This window comes from Mustela putorius, unplaced genomic scaffold, assembly GCF_011764305.1.
Source record: "Mustela putorius furo isolate JIRA1106 unplaced genomic scaffold, ASM1176430v1.1 tig00000129_pilon_pilon_pilon, whole genome shotgun sequence".
Lineage (NCBI taxonomy): Eukaryota > Metazoa > Chordata > Mammalia > Carnivora > Mustelidae > Mustela > Mustela putorius.
The window spans coordinates 10,992,150-11,011,555 of NW_025421290.1; the positions used below are offsets into that span (position 1 = coordinate 10,992,150).

Here is a 19,406-nt window from a genome sequence, read left to right on the forward strand (position 1 = left end):
ATTCTTCTGGGTTTTTTGTTTTAATTTGATTAGTGTTTTCATAGTATTTTTTTATTTTTAATTATAAAATTAATTAATTTTTAATTATTTTTTGAGATTTTTACTGTGTCTTTTGGTAGATTTTTTTTAAGCAGTTGATCTTGGGAATCACGGTATATGTACTGAACTCTTCACAGTCTACTCAGGATTAATATTTTGCTACTTCAAGTGGAATATAGAAAATTTACTGCCATTTAAGTCCCTTTAACCTCCCCACTTTTGGTTGTATTGTCATGTATCTTATATCAGACCCGTGATAATTTTTGTTTTTAACTGTCATATGTACATTTTCAAATTTAAGAGAAAAAATAGTCCAAGATATTTATGCAGCTATTTACCAGATATGTTGCCTTTCTTTTTATTCTGATTGTCCAGTTGCCCTTTTGTATTATTTCTCTTTCATCAGAAGATATTCCTGTAGCATTTCTTTTAGGACAAGATGGTTAACAGTGAACTCTCTTAGTTTTCCTTTACCTGAAAATGTCTTTACTTTTTCCTCATTTTTGAAGAATTCTGGATATGAAGTTCTGAGTTGTTAGTGGGGTTTTTTTTGGTTCCCCCCCTTCCCTCACCAGCATTTCAGAAATGTTATTTTGCATTCTTTTGACCTACATGGTTTCTATTTGGGAAATTCACAGTCATTCAAATTGTTGTTCTCTGTGCAATGTATTGTTTTTCTCTGGCTACTTTGAAGATTATTTGTCTTCAGTTTTTAGCGGTTTGATTATGGTCTGTTGGCATGGATTTGAGTCTAATCTGTTTGGGGTTCACTGAGCTTCTTCTGTAAGAAGGTGTCTCACAAAATTTGAGAGCTTTTTAGACATTCTTTCTTTACTTCCTATGCTTTACATTTTTTCTCTTCTCCATCTGGGACTCTGATGATATGAACATCAGACCACAGATACCTGAGACTGTACATTTTTTTTTTTTTTAGTCTTATTGCACTTGGTTTAAATTGTATTATTTCTCTTGATCTGTCTTCAAGTGCCCTACCTGCCAGTTCCCACTTTCTCTCTCTTTTTCTCTCTCTTTCTTATCCTCTCTCTCTCTCTCTCTCCAGACAACATTAAGCCCATCTGGTGAATTTTTAATTTACATCATTGTATTTTTCAGGTCTGTAATTTCCATTTGGTTCCATTTCATATCTTCTATTTCTTTGTTGAGATTTTCTGTTTTTCCATTCATTTCAAGAGTACTTCCCTTTCCTTGTTGGTGCACGCTTATAACAGGTGTTTTAAAGGCTTTGTCTGACGATTCTAATATCTGTGTCATCTTGGAAATGACATCTATTGATTGCATATTCCAACGTGAGTTGAGATTTTCCTGGTTCTTCATATGCTAAATAATTTTGGGTTGTATCCTAGACATTTTGAATATTTGGGCTTTATTTAAATCCTAAAGAGAATGTTGATTTTGTTTGTTTAGCAGCAGGTAAATCTCGGGCTGCAAGTTCTGACCTGCCTTCTGAGGCCTATAGTTCCAGTGTTGGTTCTGTTTTCAATGCATTTGGAGGGCTATCTAAATCCGTCCCCAGTCTGGGACCTGGGTGGCCATCTGACCAGTGGCTCATTTCTCAAAGTCTGTTAACAGATCCACACATACAGAGCTCAGAGATAAGCCAGGAGTTCATACACAACTTTATGGGATTGCTGTCTTGACCTCCCTCCTTTCTGTCTTGACCCTGGCCCTTCCCCCAACCTTGAAGCCTTCTTTCCAGTTCTCTGGTCAGAAAACTGGGGCTTTAATTTCCCTCTTCTGCCATGCACTTTCTGTGACTGTCTATGTCTGGGACCAGGCTGCCAGAGAACACAGGGAGGTAAAGAGCAGTGAGGGTTTGCTCCCAGCTCTTGCAACCACAGCTCCTCTGATTAGAGAGACATGTTCCTTTCCCTCTAAATTTTGGGAACCAGAAGGGGAAAGATGGCGAACTCACCACAGGTTTGGTGGAACTTAGAATTCTAGTGTCTCCAAGTCCTCCCATTCCACACATTCTGTCCATGAAGTCTAGTGTGCAGTGGGAGGGATGGGGAGAGTGTGCTTACTCCGTCTTCCCCAGAACCAGAATTCTTCTCATGTTCGAACACTGTATTTTGTATCAGTTACCTCATTTAATCTTTAATAGCTCTGAAAGGGTTATACCCATTTCACAGATGAGGAGACTAGACACAGGTCGTGAAGTAATGTTCTCCAAATCACAAGGGTCATAAATGGTGGGGAAAAGCCTTAAAATCTATGCCAAAAGTATTTCATTTCAAAGTTCATGAAGTTTTTCCACTTTCAAGTACTTTCTTCTAATATGCTCCCCTACCCCTCACCAAACTTAGTAATAGCTACTCAGGCATACACCATGAATTGGAATAGAGCTATTGAGTTATAGTGAGTTTGAACCAAGCTTATTTAAACCATTTCTATTCCTGATTTTTGCAGGATTCAAAGCTCCTCATACTTTATTCAGTTTAACTAATTTTATTCAGCAAATAATTATGAATTAGTTAAGCATTGTGTTATGTGTGACTCAGAGTTAATTTAGAGATAGAGAGCCTATCCTCAGGTGCTTCTGGGCTACTCGGGGAGATTTGTGAATGCAAACAATAGGTACAATACAGTAATGATAAAAGAGACAAAAAATAAAGGACAGTGGGAATTGAGGAAGGAGACATCTAAGTAGGGAAGTAAATGCAGCTGTATATTTCCACCTGTAAAATGAAAAAAAAAAAAAAAGTGTCAAAGTGTCTGTTTACTGTGAGACGGGACCACAGAAATGGACACTAACCATGTTTGTCCCAACGTGATTTCTTATAATGTTATGAACAGATCAGTTTTATCGTTTATGTGTGTTAACTTACCCCAGCTCCCCCAGACAGCTTTTTTACACTAATGTAAATTCTAAACAGCCCATATGGGAAAGATTTAAATAAACCAGAATGTTTACACATGGTTTTAACCATGTGTAATGGTTAAATGGTTTTTAACTATTAATGGTTTTTAATGGTTTAAGGAGTCAAAAATCACCCTTCATAAATTATATTTATTAACATTTAGAACTTTGAGTTAAAATGTATGTATATTTTTCTGTTTTCAATAGAAAAAAAACATTTGTTTGCATAGGAATTCATGAAGGTGACCCAACCTGGAAAAAAAACTATTCACTGTGGCCTTGGGGCTCTTGTGACAAATTAGTTCCTTCAGAGATTGTATTCAACCCTGAGGAGTGGATTAAACTTACAAGAAATATCTATAACTGGACCGAAGAATATGGAAGGTATGAATGGCAGCTGTGTTTTTCATCAGATCATAGCAGTTTTGTGTGCTTAAAAAACCTACTAAATATTGAGATGCCCATGCACTTTTTAAATTTTTTAAAATTAGTTCTTAATACTGTTATTTGCTGCCTATGCGAATCCTAATAGAGAACATGTATTTCTTGTCTTCATGTTTAAAGAACAGTAGGGAGATTGGAGGGCAAGGGGGGCTGTGGCTCCCCAACAATTTGGGGCACAGCGTCTTCCACTTCCAGCTCTCATGACGCCATATTGTCTGTCATCCTCTGTCTTGCACCCTCAAAATGGAAGACATCCATTTTGAGGAGTAGAGCTTTGCAAGATACTCTGTGTCCCGTGAGAGTTTGCACAATGCATGAACTTACTCTATTTGTTGTTCTTTAGGAATGGCATGTAACTTCTCTCTGGGAGAGATTGGCCCTTGATGAGTAACTTGTTCTTCACAGTTGTTCGTCATTAGCCTCGTTATGTTTTTTATGGAATGATCTGTCTTCCTATAAGCATCTCTACAGAACGGACTCTCTCCCATGGAAATTGAGTCACCCTCGATAGGAATGTGCCTCCCTTGCATATTTTTAAGTTATGAATTATTTAAAGATTTGATAACTATTGCTTATAATTCAGGAACAGGCAAGATGATATGAAAAATGCTACAAAGGGGTTTTGGATCCATTTATGAGCAATCAGACCACATTGCACCCACTGGAGATGGATAAGGAGGTCTCTATCAAAGCACTCAGTGACCATCATGAGGAAAAGTTAGAAAATAATCTATTCTGGGGCACCTGGCTGGTTCAGTCATTGGGGCATATGACTCTTGATCCCAAGGTTGTGAATTTGAGCCCCATGTTGGATATGGAACTCACTTTTTTAAAAAAAGAAAGAATATAAACTTTTCTGCAAACAGCTGGCCAAAGGACAAGTACCCAACACCACTTGTTATGTCCATTCCATCAAAAAAGACACATAATAAGAAAGTTTAATTAAGAGAAAGAAAAATTCAGCAGATGGTTTAGCAAGTGTCCAGTGAGCAGCATCCTGGCTCCAGCCAGCAATGATGGTAGCAAAGCCAGGAGTCCCTTCTCTCAGGCTTATCGCCCTGCTTCTCAGCTCTTTGGTTCTTGGCTGCATCCGTAGAGCGACCCAGGCCTCGCCCCGTCCCTGTTGCCCAGCTAGCACTTCTTAAGGAACAGCTGGCTCTTCCGTGCCTCCAGCCTCTTCCCACTAATCCTTAGTCTGCTCCCATAGGGCTCTGGGGCTCATTATGCAGATTAAGAACACATTTACCAAATTTTCAAATTCCTAGCGATCAGATTTTTCTAGGAGAAGTTTATTATTTCCATCCCTATCAGTACTTCAAGATCCAACCTATTTTATTTGCCCTGTGAAATTATAAAACAAAGATTACATGTCCGTAGCAATAAATGCAGCCAGCAGAAAAATGTCACTGTTTTCTTGTAACTGCAGGTTTGATCCATCTTCTTGGGAATCTGTGGCCAACGAAGAGATGTGGCAAGCAAGGTGACTAGCCCACACTTACCTGTTTGCAGTCTGTTTGGGATTCAGTGGTGATAACAAAATAGCATTTGTGAGCATTTTATTTGAGGCGTGGTGCTGATCGCTGTACGTTCATTATCTCATTTTGCCCTCATAACAACCTATAAAGAGGTTGCTATTATCCCCATTTTACAAAAGGACAAACCAGGGTGGTAGGGTCGAGCCCTAGGTGGGGTTCCACCCTCAGTAGGGAATCTGGCTCTCTCCCTCTCCGTCTGCCCCTCCCCACCACTATCTCTCTCTCAGATAAGTAAACCTTTTAAGAAATAAATAAAATACTCAAGATATCTAACACTCACGGACTTTGGCCTAAATACAATATTAAAGTCCTCGGGGTCCCTGGGTGGCTCAGTGGTTAAGCCTCTGCCTTTGGCTTAGGTCATGGTCTCAGGGTCCTGGGATCAAGCCCTACATCGGGCTCTCTGCTCAGCGGGGAGCCTATTCCCCTTCTCTCTCCCTGCCTCTCTGCCTACTTGTGATCTCTGTCTGTCAAATAAATAAATAAAATCTTTTTTAAAAAGAATTTTAAAAAATATATTAAAAAAATAAAGTCCTCAGTGGAATACCGACAGGGATATGAAGTACATGGGAAGCATTCCTTCAGCAAAGGAAGGGGGCCCTGTCTGAGCCAGAGACTGTGCTTTGCACTAAGGATTGAGTTATGATATAAAGGATTTACATAAGTTTAAAGAGGTTTTTTTTTTTAAGTCAAGAAATGGAGCTTCAAAATAGCAATTACAAAAATAGCCATACTGTGGTTTAGGCAGCAGTGTTTTTGGAAAAAGTTGGAAGAAGGTCTGTTTGCAAGTGATCAGCCTAGTTATAGGGACAAACACTTGCTTTGAAGAACTGATCAAAGATGCACCGTATGTTTGCACAATACTTCACTATGACTGAAGGTGGGAAAGCTGGGGAGGAAATCACATAAAAGAAGAAAGCAGGTCATGATCCAGGCAGGTATTGACTTCATGGGTTTGCCAAAGACAGTTTGGATGAGACACATGGTCCAAGAGTCTGACTGCCTTTGAAGAACGAATCACACATGGCATGGGCCCTTGCGATGGGCACTTCGGGGCCGGGCTGACGAACTCAGTGCCCCTGTGCCCCTCTTCCCAGCTGCTCTCCCGTGACAGTGATGTACATCTGGTGGAGAACCGATGTATAATCGTGATGAAGAATTTAAGCTTTTTCCTCAAAGCTTTGGCAAGCATTGTGAATGCCGCGTGTTGGCAGCGGGGAAAGAAGTTGTTGTTGGTTCTGAGTAAACGTCTGTGACTATGAGAGGAAAACGTATTCAGTAAAGGGTTTTGTATATTCTCTATCAGTGGGAAGTCAGACAGATGTAGCTTTAAATGTGAAACTTGACAACAGGGTTTTAATGAAGGTTCCTCTCCCTCCCCAAACCCTGACTCCCAGGATGAAAACACCTTTCTTCATCTTTAACCTGGCAGAAACTGCGAACATACCTTCGAGTGTGAAGGCTCAACTCTACACCCACGCGTACAACGTATGTTACACTTTTATATCCCTAAATATGTTTGGAGGGAAGGTGGTGGTGATTGGAATGGACAGTTTTTAGTAAAGTTTTTACTTTGTCATGTCTAGTTTTATTTGATTTGTAAAGCAGTATAAATGGAAAACTACTCGTGTATCACAAATAATGTCTAAAGTAAATGGTACAGTTGGCTGATGATCCCCCATCCCCAAAGATGTCCGTGTCTTCATCTCTACAACCTGTGAATGGATGGATGGGCTTCCATGACCGAGGGGACTTTGTACATGTGATTAAGGATCTTGTGGTGGGAAGATGATCCTGGATTGTCCAGGTGGACACAGTGTAATCACATGGCCCTTCTAAGAAGGAGGCGAGAAGGTCTGAGGCAGAAAAGGAGAGGTGATAATACAAGTGGAGGGCGGACGGTAAGATTCGAAGGCACTGGGTGGCTGGCCTGGAAGGTGGAGGAAGGGGCCACAAGTCGGGGAGGGCAGGTAGCTTCTGGAAACTACCAAGGTCAAAGAAATAGATTCTAGAGCTTCGAGAAAGAACACAGCCCTGCTGGTTTTGGAGAAAACAACAACAACAACTTGATTTTATGTATTTTAACCACCAGAAGTGGAAGATAATACACACCTGTTGTTTCAGGCCACTGTGTTGGTGGTGATTTGTTACAACAGCAACAGGAAATACATAGGAAGAAATTGGAACAAGACCCAGCCCCCACCAGACAAGTTCTGACAGGTGGCCCTCCATGCAAGCATCCTGCCCCTCATGGCACTTGAAGCAATAGGTTTGTGGCTGATTGGGACTTCGTGAGAAAGATAAAGGGTTTTGGAGACTGGCTCTGTGCTGGGACTGTGGCCCCAGGAGGCCAAACTAGCCGTCGAGAATGGGGGTACTTGCTGTGGGGAACAGGAGGACAGGACTTGCTGTTCCCCATTCTTAATGAGTCCCTGCTTTTCTGCGATTCATAGCCCTGGGCTCTTGAGACACCGTCAGAGACTGTCTCGGAGCCTACTGTCTAGCAAACAGATGTCCTGGCAAGGGCCAGTGAGACCCAAGCCCTGGAGCCATGTGTGTGAGCAACCGAGGTGTCTGTGCTACCTCCAGGCTGCTGTGAGGCTGCCCACCCGGCACCAGTTCGGTGCTCAGTCCAAATTGCACGGTGTCCCGTCAGCATGACTCGTTTGACTCCTAAATATTGTGATCATGGGCTCATTGTTTATTTCTGTCCTCATTTACTCACCGAGCTTTTCTTGAGCGCCTAGACTGTACCCAGTATGTGGCAAAGATAACCAAGCATTGTCCCCGCTACCCAAGAGGTAGCAGCCTACGGAGGGAGACAAAAGATGAAGTCCTCAGTTACATTCAGTCTTGCAAGGGACACGCAGGGTTTACAGAGGAGCTGTAGGGACAGCAAGCTGTACATGCGTCTCCAGTCCTGGAGAGAGGCTGGTGAGGAAGGGAGGGGAGCCTTCAGAGGAGACGTCCCTGGAGTGTCACCTTGAAAAGGTCAGAAGGAGCTGGCCAGACACATGGCAGGTCAGAGTCGTGAGAGGGTAGGTGAGGGAGGACAGTCCACAGGGACAGAGGCAGAACCCTCCAAGGCACCACCCAGGGACAGCAAGGGATGGATTATAGGAGATGACAAGCTAGAGTTCCATCTGGCAATAGCAAGGTCCAGGTTCAAGGCCAGCGCCACCGTTAATTGCCAACTCTAAGCTCACCTTTCCAGGCCTCGATTTCTTCTAAAAATAGAAGTGGGCTTTAAGCTTTATCAATTATCTCACGTGTCCTTCTGAGGCCATATCCTATTCATCTCTAATACCCTGTGATTGTGTGAAAAACAAGCAGTATTCAGTGAGGAGAAATCTGAGACTTACTGTTATTTCATATTCTTATCATTGACCCATCCCATGGTCAATGGCTAGGCCATTACTGAAGCTAATTCACAGATATATTTTCCCTCTGGGCCTGTAAACTTTACTCTTTTCAGTGGACACAAATCGGTAGGTCTCTTCTGTGTGTATGTCTCCAGATGTGTGACCTTGTTTGCAAGCCAAATAGGGTCAAATACGTGATGGGTCCACACAAATCCACCTCCTGGCACTGGTGGTTCAAGAACATTCTTCTAGGTGCAGGACATTTTTGTTGTTTTTTATAGTATTCCACTCAATAGCGTATACAGAACTTTAAGTTTGGGGGACCTAAAGTTCAGGAATAGTGGGGGAGCAGGAAATAGCCGTTATCTTTAGGAATACATTTGATAAATGGGTGTCCCCAGTAAATAGAATAGAGTCTGCCAAGATAAATGTCACAGTAACCCATAGAAGAGGAAATATAATTCCACGGGATGAGAAGTGACCAGCTTCTTAAGATACAGCACATGTGGCTTCATGAGCCACCCCAGATAAGTCAATGGTGTGTCAGTAACAGTGTTCTAGAAACGGGCAGTATGATTGTTCCATAGCTAGAGAATACATAACAGGGAACACACGACTGAGCCTCTTTTTCTCTTGAGCCACTGGAACAGTGCTCACTGAAGGGCTGGCCTCTGTTTTGAACTCCAGAACCTTGGTAGGTCTTTGAGCACTCGGGAAGGTAAAGAAGCTGCACAGTTCTGAGCTTGTGCTGTGCCGGCCAGTGTGCCGTGCGCTTCACATGCATCCCTCCCTCTTCGAAGGGACGCTTGGGAAGAGAAGCAACAGTAGAGTCAATAGACCATGAGGAAAGGTAGAGAAATACTGGATATCTGACCAAGAGAATGGAAGAGTGGGAGGCTAGCTTCATAGCTATGATGTCCATCCAAGTTCAAGGTGACTGTTTCCTTTGTTCTGGAGGGAAAGAAGCAAAGGGGAAAACTGCTTTAAAAGCCAGCTTAAAGACCAAAGCTTATTAAATACCAAAATGACACATTGAACATGAATTCTGAGATTTTTCCTGTGGATGCAATTTAAAAGTAGGTTAGGTAGGGATGCATTTATCTGCCCTGGAGTGGAATTTGGGGCAATAGCTAGTATATCGGGTCCCTTTCCACTGAATGACGTGATGGATACCATTCTAACAGCGGAAGCCCCTGTCCCTGGAGAAAGCATCATTCCTTGTTCCTCGTTCTGTGTGTTCACCGCATCTGTGGCCAACTTCGTGTTCCTGCAGATCCAGCTCCAACTTGCCAATCTCCCAGAAGGCTGTGGAATTTCCAAATAAGCAAGTCTAGTATTCCAATGTGCAGATTTGGATCTACTTTATTTGTTAAATTTTAATGTTTCTCCCTGGAAAACTCAATATCAAAGGTTCAAACTCTGTCCAAATTCCTATGATCTCCGATGTTGCAAAACAAAATTCCTGATTTCTGTGGGCAAAATTTTAATTGTCGAAATTGTAATTATAGGATGCCCTGAAGATTTTTGGTATCTCGCTCTAAGGATGTCTCTTAAATTCTCCTACGCCCAGCCTATTCAATGATGGATTTGTTGGAGCTGGTTTATTGTTGCCATTGTTACTACTGTTGTTTCTAACAAGAGAGAAATTTATGTGAAAAAGAGGGTCAAAATTTAAATTCCTTCCAGTTCTTTTTCTATGCAGTTTTCTAAAGAAAGCTATTTTTTTTCTCCAACAGCTAAATTTAGAGTTTCAACCTTTCTGCCTGTTGAGTAAATAGCTTTTCATGAATTAGAGCTAAATCCCTTTCCCAGAACATCTTTCTGGAGGAAGAGCATTTTGTCCTGACACAGTGCGTCTTGGGTTCCCTCTGCAACATCCGAAAAACCCCAGAAGCAGTTTCAGATGAAGCACATTTGCCTCCTGCCACCGTAATAATTACAGTCACATTCTTGCATTTTCTGCATGGCCTGGCAATGATTCGATTTTTACTATAGGCTGCTTGGATTTTTCCTCTTGTATGATTAATTCCTCTGTGTTTTCTGTGTTTTGAAAAAAAGTCAAGGGATAACAATGGCAAACCAACGTCTTTGCTGTTTTTCAGCTTTATAAGGAGATCGTCTCTTTACAAAAGGAACACCCAGTGAATTGGCACAAGAACTATGCCATCGCCTGTGAGCGGATGTTACGTCTTCAGGAAAGAGGTGTAGACCCCGAAGTCTTGTTATCGGAAACCATCAGACACTTTCGTCTCTACACCCAGAAAGCGCAGAATGATCCACAGCTGCCTGATCTTTTCGTTGCTCTAAAGCACCTAAGAAAAGAACTGCAAAGTCTGAGAAATAGGAAAAATGTCTAAGGCAGCAGGATGTGAAAAAGTTGCTCATCGTTCAGCTTCCGGAATTCCAAAGTCCAAACGTTTTTCCTCTAAGAAAAAAAAAAAACTAAAAAATTTTTTTACAAATTCAAGACAGTCATCTCCCAGATCTGGTACAACAATCCTGTTTCGTTGGGTGTTTAAATGATTGTGATGTGCTATGTATGCAAATTCTGTGTACCCAGTGTCAATTAGCATATCAGTGAGAATCTTCCTGAAAACCTTCCTACTTCCTCAGTCTCTCACCTAATGACTTTGCTTGATTAGATGCTAGAAGAGAATGGGCTATTTTCACTTACTTTAAATATCGATTGTGAGTCTTTTATTGGGATCAGTGTTGAAAATTGCTTATTGATTATTGGGATCAATTTTGAAGATTAAATTCATAAAATAGTAATACCAGACCAAAGACACATTTTTTGTTTCCCAAAAGCGATTTTTTTTTTAAAGAGCTAACTTTGCTCTGCTTCAAGTTAAAAATCCTTTTTTTTTTCCTGAGTAGCTATGGTTGTTACATAATCTCACACTTCAAGCTAAACACCAACCCAGTGAACATTCTGAAAAAAGTTGGGAGTTTTATTGTCTTTGACAATTCTCTGAAATGATTAAAAAATAAAGCTAATTTGTTTGCTTTCTTTCGGTTGCATAAAGTGGCAAATAAAAAGGATTTTGTATTTCCTTAGTTAATTTTATATTTATGTTTTACTTCTGTTTGGGCTCGTAAATCCGGGCCCAATAATTAGTAGGCTCCTGCTGCCAAAATGCAAAAAAAAAAAAAAAGAGAGAGAGAAAAAAGGCGGGGATCGGGGGGGGGGGCAGGGGGATGGGGAAGTGGTTCAATAAATTCATTTCTGTTACAAGCATCTTTTATACATATTACTAAAGAGAACATAGTAAGAAATGCAAATAATAGTTCTTTATTTTATTATGACAGTTAATTAATAGCAACCTGTTTTAATGAATAAAGTCACTCCGAGTCCTTCAGCATTTCCTAAGTAGAGGCCAGAATCTGTAGGGATTCTTTTCCCCCCAATTGTATAGCTCCTAGACTCCAAGCGCTATATAGGCCCCTGTATAGAAATGCTCACTAATGAAGAGGGAGGGCTAGAAGCTTGTCTGCATTCAAAGATCACTGGTGAGTCATTCAGCAAGAAAAGGCCCCTTACCAGGAATAGTCACAGTTCCGTGGCATTGTACTAGCAAAAGGGTCTGATCAAAGGTCTCCCGTGGAGCTTGCATGGTTCCCTTTCATACTACGACCATAATTAAAACCACTAATTCTCTTTTAAAATGCTGCAGGATGCCATGTAGGCATCTGTCTGGAGTGTCCTTTGTGATGTCATAAGCTGTTAAGGACCAGTGCCGAGGGCTTTTGAGTGAAATGCCAGTCATGAAGGTGCTTCAAGACAAGGGTGCCTCTCAAAGCTTGACAGGGCCTTGACTGCACAATTCGAGCTGAATTTGCCCCTTGTCAGCTGCCAGTAAATAAATCTCAAAGGGGGAAAAGCTGAAGTTTCATTACCTGATCCATGGGGCTTTGTTGGTTTTGGCATCACACGGGGGAAGCTCTTGCCCCTCCATTCTCTGGATTTGAAGATGTCCATTGGAGCCTGCAGTGCCTGGACAGGGTTCAGAGCGGAACCTTTTGAAGAGTGTCAATAGTTGTAACAGTTCAGCTGTTAGGAAGACAAATAAATGGAGGAGCTCATTAATCCGCTTTTGGCTCTCGGTGCCTTTTGCCCTTTTATCACAGCCTTATTAGGCTCCTACTCATCTTGAACCAGAAAAAAATGAATTGGAGTTGTTGAGTACTAATTGGCAAAGACTTTTCATCATGGGCCAAGAACTTTCACTGACTTGAAAGTAACTTCTCCACAGGGAAGGACCAAAAACCTGGTTTACCTTAAAACAAAAACCTGTTGGATGCGGCGTGGTGGAAAAAATGGACGGAAGCCCTGAGAAATCGTCTAAGTTTATCCGTTTGAAAGAAATCATGTGCGATTCGGATTTCCACTTTTCTTCAAGAGGAAAAGTACAATCAAATTCAAATGAACTTTCCCCGGCCCAGGCATTGTTTTTCTCGGTTCAGGAAAGAGATGGCGGGCACCGGTGAGGCGAGGGAGTATCTGGAGATCCGTGGGCATCTGTCCACACGTGGCGTCGGAAGGACCTCACGGAAAGCAACATTGCCTGTTGGTGGCCTTAAGGATGGCAAATGGTGGCCTCTTTCTGAGGATATCTGCCTAGTACGTCTGTGTCTCTGCAGAGGCGCTCCGGACGTCCGTCAGGATGGACGTCCGGTTCCGACTGTGGTCATATGGTGCATAGATTGTTCTGCCCGGTATTTTGTGTGGCAGTGGCTTTGGACCGCTCTCTCTTGAAGAAAGCAATGATATCTATGTGATGGCCCAAAGTAGATAGGGTCATAATTATTCAAATTGCTAAAAACCCTCAGCACCTGCAAAAAACAAAAAGCTGAGCTGAGACTTGGGCCCGTCGGGCTTGTTCCCAGATCAGCTCTTCTGAAGCATTCTCTCCCTTCTCTTGTGCGCGGTTAAACAAGTTGCTTTCTATTTCTTGCTCTTCCTTTTCCTTGGCTGGTGCACAAGCACCACAAGACCTGACAGAAGGGGTCTCCTTTAGTCTCACCCCCCCCCACATGGAAGAGCATGCGAAGGAGGTGACTTCTCATGCAGGATTTGGCCAGGATTCTCCTAGCAATGTCCCCAGAGTGCCACGAGTTGGCAGGACGACAGGAACCCCACAAGGCCAACTTCTGCCTGGACTTTAGCCTGAGAGGCCTTCATGTGCCATTCTTAAGGCCATCAGTAGGCAATCTTGCTTTCTGTGGGAGCCAGCAAAATCGCCTGCCTCTCCTGGTGCTGCGGTGCCCTCCTGCCCGGCCCCGAGGCTGGCGCCCGGCCGAGGGTATGCAGGGCAGGACACAGTGGCTCCGTGCCCTCTAACCGCCCCCACCCCCAGCCCCATGCCCACTGATGAAAGCTGGGCTCCCTTCTTATTGTTGAATCCTCTTTTCTTAGTGTATTTCAGAGGCCCCATTCTTTAAAAAAAAAAAAAAAAATGCTTTTGTCTTATGACCCATAATAAAGCCAAAATAGAAGGGCATCAATTTCTAGTGTACTTTCTTGAGATCGTCTAATAGACAGTGTGAAGTGTTATCTCTGTCCATCTTCCTAGTATTTCCTAATGATAGAACCATTGTTTCCTTAGCCTTTGTGATATCTAAATAAAGCCCATTTTGATTGAGTGTTACAATGATTTTTTGATACCCAGCTGATTTCTTCAAGTCATCAGGCTAGGACCTATGAAGACTGGTTTTTTAATTTATATTTTAAAAGTTAAACAATAGTTAATCATAGTTCCCATCAGTATCCCTTGGAATTTAGAAATGTTAATACATTTAGTATTCAGAAAGAAGAGTTTTAATACCAAAGGTTAAAGAAAAAATGGATCCTGTTACAGCAAATCCTTTTACTCTGTTTTAATGCTAGTATATTTTGTAAATGCACCAACATAGAGTATTACTTGTCTTCTCAGTGGCTCCAAGTCCTGTGGTTAGGTGAAGAAAAGAAATTGCAGCCCAGGAAAAGATTCACACTGCTTTATTCATCCTCCTATTTTGTTGTGGATGCAGAATCATTCTAGAGCTTATACTCACAAACAAATAAGGAACGTTTCCAGGGATTCTGGGAACATCTAAAGGCCAAGATCTTGGCACAGTGTTACTGAGCAAACAGGGAGCTACAGCTTTAGCAGCGATCATATTCGATGAAGACGTCATTGTCAGTACCCTCGAAAGGTCTGTTTGATTTGGATCAGCATAGGACAGTGCAAAAAAAGCCTCAGGAATAACACAATGTGCTTACCTGGATATAGGAAAGCAAACTAATAGGAATATATCTTGAGAAAGGGATTTTTCTAAAAAAAATTCTGATTTGCTCTTCAACACTGTAATGTACATCTGGTAGAAAGGGTATATACAGAAAGGTTAGCTTAGGTCATAGTGCAAAAAGAAAAAAGTTGGGGGTGGAGAGGTGCGTAGAGGTTCCCAAACTATAGATAATAAAAATAATAAAAAATAAAAAATAATTGTGGAATACCACAGTTATTGACCTATAAATGGAAATTTCTGGATCTTTTACTCAGATCCCAGGTGTTACTGGTTAGGGTTAATTTTCAGTGACATAGGTATTGTGGTGATTTCAGAAAAGTCGAGTTGATAAGGTAGAGAAACTTGCAAGATGCGGATCAAACACAAAGGCCGATAATTGGCCCGAGTTTCCATCCCAGGGATGGAGCTTCTCCAGCTCCCCAGTTGTCTTGCCTTGTCCATAATTGCTATTAGGTGAGGAGGATGTTAAATAACATTCTAATGAAAGGTAAATAGAAATCCAAATCTGAGATTTAACCTTCTCATAACTTCAATTGTTGTAAACCTGTATCAGTAATACCAGGGGACAGAAATATAATAGGTGGAGTAGAATCTCTATATATTCTAGATTACAAACTGATAAATGGATATTATGTCCTGTTTTTGAAAATATGCACACCAGAATCATCATCTATGTAGAAGTGTTACCTAAAAAGAGGTAATTTTGTAATGGAACCTGGTAAAGAAGATATTTTGAGATTTTTCTCATCTCAGTGAAATAATCCCAGGATGGTGGAACCATTGGGAATACCCATCCTACCTGTGCTTGTGGCTTGTTACAGGAAAGTGCAAGCCACTGAACCCAAAAGAGAACACTGCTTGGGAAGTGAGACCCCGTTTTCTCATCGTGGGCTAATGGTGGGATGGGACCTACGTGGGTCACCTGGTACCCTAGATCCTTGAGTATTGTTCGAGACCCAAGAAATCCCAGGGATACCCTGGCATGCCAAGATGCGTGAATGCCAAAAAGTTAGTAAGGGATCATCTAGCACGGCAAATTCAGTTTCGTGAATGAGGAAACGGGCCTGCACTCAGTAAGCGACTTGATTGACTTCACACAGCCAGGTTGTAGCAGAGCTGGGACCAGAGCATGAACTGTTTGGCTCAGTAAATGTGATTTCCATCACAGCTAAATAAAACCAGCTACACTGCACTGTCCACTTTGTGTCACGTTAAAGATCCCAAATAATGCAACCATATGAAAATGATAGACTTTTCTAGATGTTAATGGTATCTAAAACTGAGAACTATGTGTAGGATATTGTTTAAAAGTCCATACACTGACCTGCTTTCTTCCCCTTCTCCAAACCTCTGAGATATAATTTCTTTTTTTTTTTTTCCCTCCCCTTTTAGACAGAGCCTGTGTCCTTAGCCTTTGGCAGAGAATTTTCCTACCCATTCTGGGTTTAGGAACATGTATCCAAATTAAAACACTGTAAGTGTGATAAGAAAATGTCACTTTGAAATCTTGGAGCTTGTTAGCATAGATTATATTCCAGCTGAATCAACTACTGGAAGCTCCATCCGAAAAATGTTGCACTAATTTATGTATTCCTTAACCCTTCTGAGCAGGGTTCATAACATAATAGTATTTCTGTGTTTTGCAGAAGGAAATGTGTCCCAGCTCCACTGGAATGTTCACTGAGTTGGGGAATTCGACTTCTGTTCCCAGAAACCAAGGCCATCTAGAGCTAGTGTTCATGATCGTTCTGTTTGCTTCAGCCACTCTATTAAATTTTTTTTAAGTGTCCAAAAAGGCAGATTCCTCTTCAGAGACCTAAATGTCTGGTTTCCTAGTTGTGAACATTACCAATCCAGTGTTTAGGTAATAGTGATTTCTTTCCACATTTGGCTCTTGAGACATATGCGTGATTTGTAAAAAATATATAGAACAGTGGTAATATCAATAACTATGATGGTTGTTGATAAAGCAACTAATTCCAGTTAGTAGCCATTGAATGGCTTCCGTGATCTGAAATCCCCCTAAATGTCCTATGTTTCCTGGCAGAGTTGGAAGTAGTTTGACCCTTCATCTTTGGGAAGCAAGTATGTCTGGTGTAATCCTTGAGACAAAGACCACACGAGCCACACTGCAGAACTCTGGGCTAAAGGTAAAGGAGATCTATTTCGCAGGGTTAGCATTTATGTGACAGTACTTTTCTCCTCCTCCACATCCCCCGTGGACAGTCAGCTGATCTCAGGTCCTGAACCTGTTGACTGTTACAAGCCAATAACAAGGTGATGTGTGAACAAAGCAGAATGTGTGAACCTACGGAAGAATTAAGCAAAACTAGAAACTGGTTTTAGAGTGATTTCTTGAAATTTTAGTAAGATAGAGATTCCATGTTCCTTTTTTATTATAGTGCAAGACTGTTACAGGATTAAAGAAATACCCTAACAAAAACCTTCGTCTCATCCCTGAAAGTGCCCATCACAGAGCGCAGTCTCCCACAGAAACTCACGAAGGGCAGGGCCCCTCCCATGCAGATTGCCCAGGTGGACAGGAACACGAAAGGATGTGTCCCTACAAGAGCAAAGAGCAGGAACTTAGTCCTTCCCAACTCTTCCATTCACTCTCCCAGGTTCCAGGCTGTTCCAGAAAGTACGGGCCTTTTGTGGATTGCACCAGAAGTGCTATATAGTATCATTATCAGACCTAGACTCCCAACTCTGCCGTTTACTAGCTGGATGACGTGGAGCAAGTGTCTCTGTGCCCTGATTTCCTTTTCTGTAGAGTGGAGATAGGAGAGATTCACTGAGGATTCGTCGGTAAGGATAGAGGGGTTGCTCTGTATACAGTACTCATGGGCTTTATACCAGCTGCTCACAGGGCCAGCTGTTTCCATGAACATGCCAGTAAAACCAGCTCCCATCCATTTTCTACACCGGAGTAAAACAAGTCTAAAGAGCCCCCTGCTGCCTGCTGCCTTGCCTCTCTCTTCTTTATTTTAAAAAGGCCTCCCTTTTTATCTGGAAAACTTAAATAGTTCAATTTAGATGATAAATGGTTAATTATTAATTGAATGATAAATAACTTATTTACTTAACTTATATGGAAAACTGGCAGTTATAAGAGAGTAACCAAGAAGCACTGAGCAGACGAAGAATCGGAAGCCGTCCCATTCATAAGGAAAGCATCCGAGCGCACACACAAGGACGAGCCATCCCATGTGACCCCAGTACTGTGACGGTCCTTCCCTCTTCCTGTTGGCTTCCCCAAAGCATGGTCGACCTGGAAGGAAGCTTCAACATCACTACCATTTGCCTTCTCTCCTCAGACTTAGATTTCGCCATCTCTGCATTGGATCTGGATCTGATTCTACCTTCCCCCAAACAGCCTGGATTCTGTTGGTCCCAGAAACCTCTCCTACTCTCCGGAATAGTCTCCTTGACACAGATTCCCAGAGCACTTAGAGGACTGGCACGGGGCAGAAGGCTTGGAGTCGTGAACTCGGGACTGCTGCTGAGCTTCTGAAACCACACTTGGTCCAGAGTCATGGGTGTCCGGGTGGGGATAAGTGGGGTGCCTGCCAGTATGTTCTGCAGATGAGTACTCACCCACTCACCTATTTTTTTCTTCATTCACTTTATCAAAACCTTTTCTGAGTCCCTACAATGTGCCAGGCCTGGGTACTAGGTCTTTGGAGGGAGAGGGTGAACTAGACAGACAAGGGCCTGTCCCCTGTGGAGCTTCTGTCTGTAAGAGGGGAGAAAGCCAAAACGCAAACCTTACAGATCTGCCCAAGGGTCCTTTTCACCACCGCTGCTACCCTCTCACCCCACCGAGGGTAACCCGCCTGTGTCTTCACTGTTACAAATGCTCATGGGAAACTTGACCACCACTGCCTCACACGAATGAACAAGCTCCCACGCAGGCAGAGGTGTGCATCTCATCCTCCGGTGTTCTAGAGCCCTGCTGAGCCCACAGAGGGGCTGCGCTGGACCCACTGCCATGTGGTCCTCCTCTGCCCACGCCTCCTCTTCCACACCATCCTCCACCATCCTCCACCATCCTCTGCCTTCCCTGGCCACCCCTCGTCCTGCAGAGCTCAGTGGCACCAGATTTAAAAAAAGCACGAGTGGGGGCACCTGGGTGGCTCAGTGGGTTAAGCCGCTGCCTTTGGCTCAGGTCATGATCTCAGGGTCCTGGGATCAAGTCCCACATCGGGCTCTCTGCTCAGCAGGGAGCCTGCTTCTCTCTCTCTCTCTCTCTCTCTCTCTCTGCCTGCCTCTCTGTCTACTTGTGATCTCTCTCTCTGTCAAATAAATAAATAAATAAATCTAAAATAAATAAATAAATAAATAAATAGCACGAGTGCTGGGGTGCCTGGCTGAGTCGGTAGTGTGCAACTCTTGATCTCGGGGTTATGAGTTTGAGCCCCATGTAGGGTGTCTATACTTCTAAAACAAAACAAAACAAAACCCACAGTGCTATCTGCCAATAGCAAAGAAATGTTCTCACTTCTCCCTTCGTCACCCCATAGTAACAGAGAAAGGAGGAGGCAGGTGTGAGAAGCCTGTCACGTGCTCTTAGGCTCGTGCTGACCTCCCCTGAGACCCAGCACCCTGGTTCCAGAGGCGGGCTGGTTCATTCAGGCCTTCCACACATGCCCTTGCTTTACTCCACTGCAGGCGAGGACCAGGTCCCACTTCTACAGAGCGGTGAGGACAGTGGCACTTCTGTAATATTCTTGCCCAAAATGTATAACCTCACTTCCTTGTGAGAAAACATCACACAAACCCAAAGAGAGGGACACTTCACCAGTACTCTTCAAAAGTACTCTTCAAAAGGTCATGAAAGGCAAGGAAAGACAGAGAATG

At 42.6% G+C, this 19,406-nt stretch overlaps 1 protein-coding gene across 3 annotated transcripts in view; it reads left to right on the plus strand.

Moving 5' to 3' along the window:
• TMEM260 (transmembrane protein 260) overlaps positions 1 to 11,315 on the plus strand; it is a 68,185-nt gene extending 56,870 nt beyond the window's left edge. For all 3 annotated transcript variants that reach the window (XM_045069827.1, XM_004738834.3, XM_013056512.2), the window contains 4 exons: positions 3,125 to 3,301; positions 4,788 to 4,841; positions 6,294 to 6,384; positions 10,361 to 11,315. In XM_045069827.1, the coding sequence (XP_044925762.1) occupies positions 3,125 to 3,301; positions 4,788 to 4,841; positions 6,294 to 6,384; positions 10,361 to 10,615 (577 nt within the window). In that variant the 3' untranslated portion in view covers positions 10,616 to 11,315. The remainder of the gene's footprint in view (positions 1 to 3,124; positions 3,302 to 4,787; positions 4,842 to 6,293; positions 6,385 to 10,360) is intronic.
• Positions 11,316 to 19,406: the final 8,091 nt, after the last annotated feature.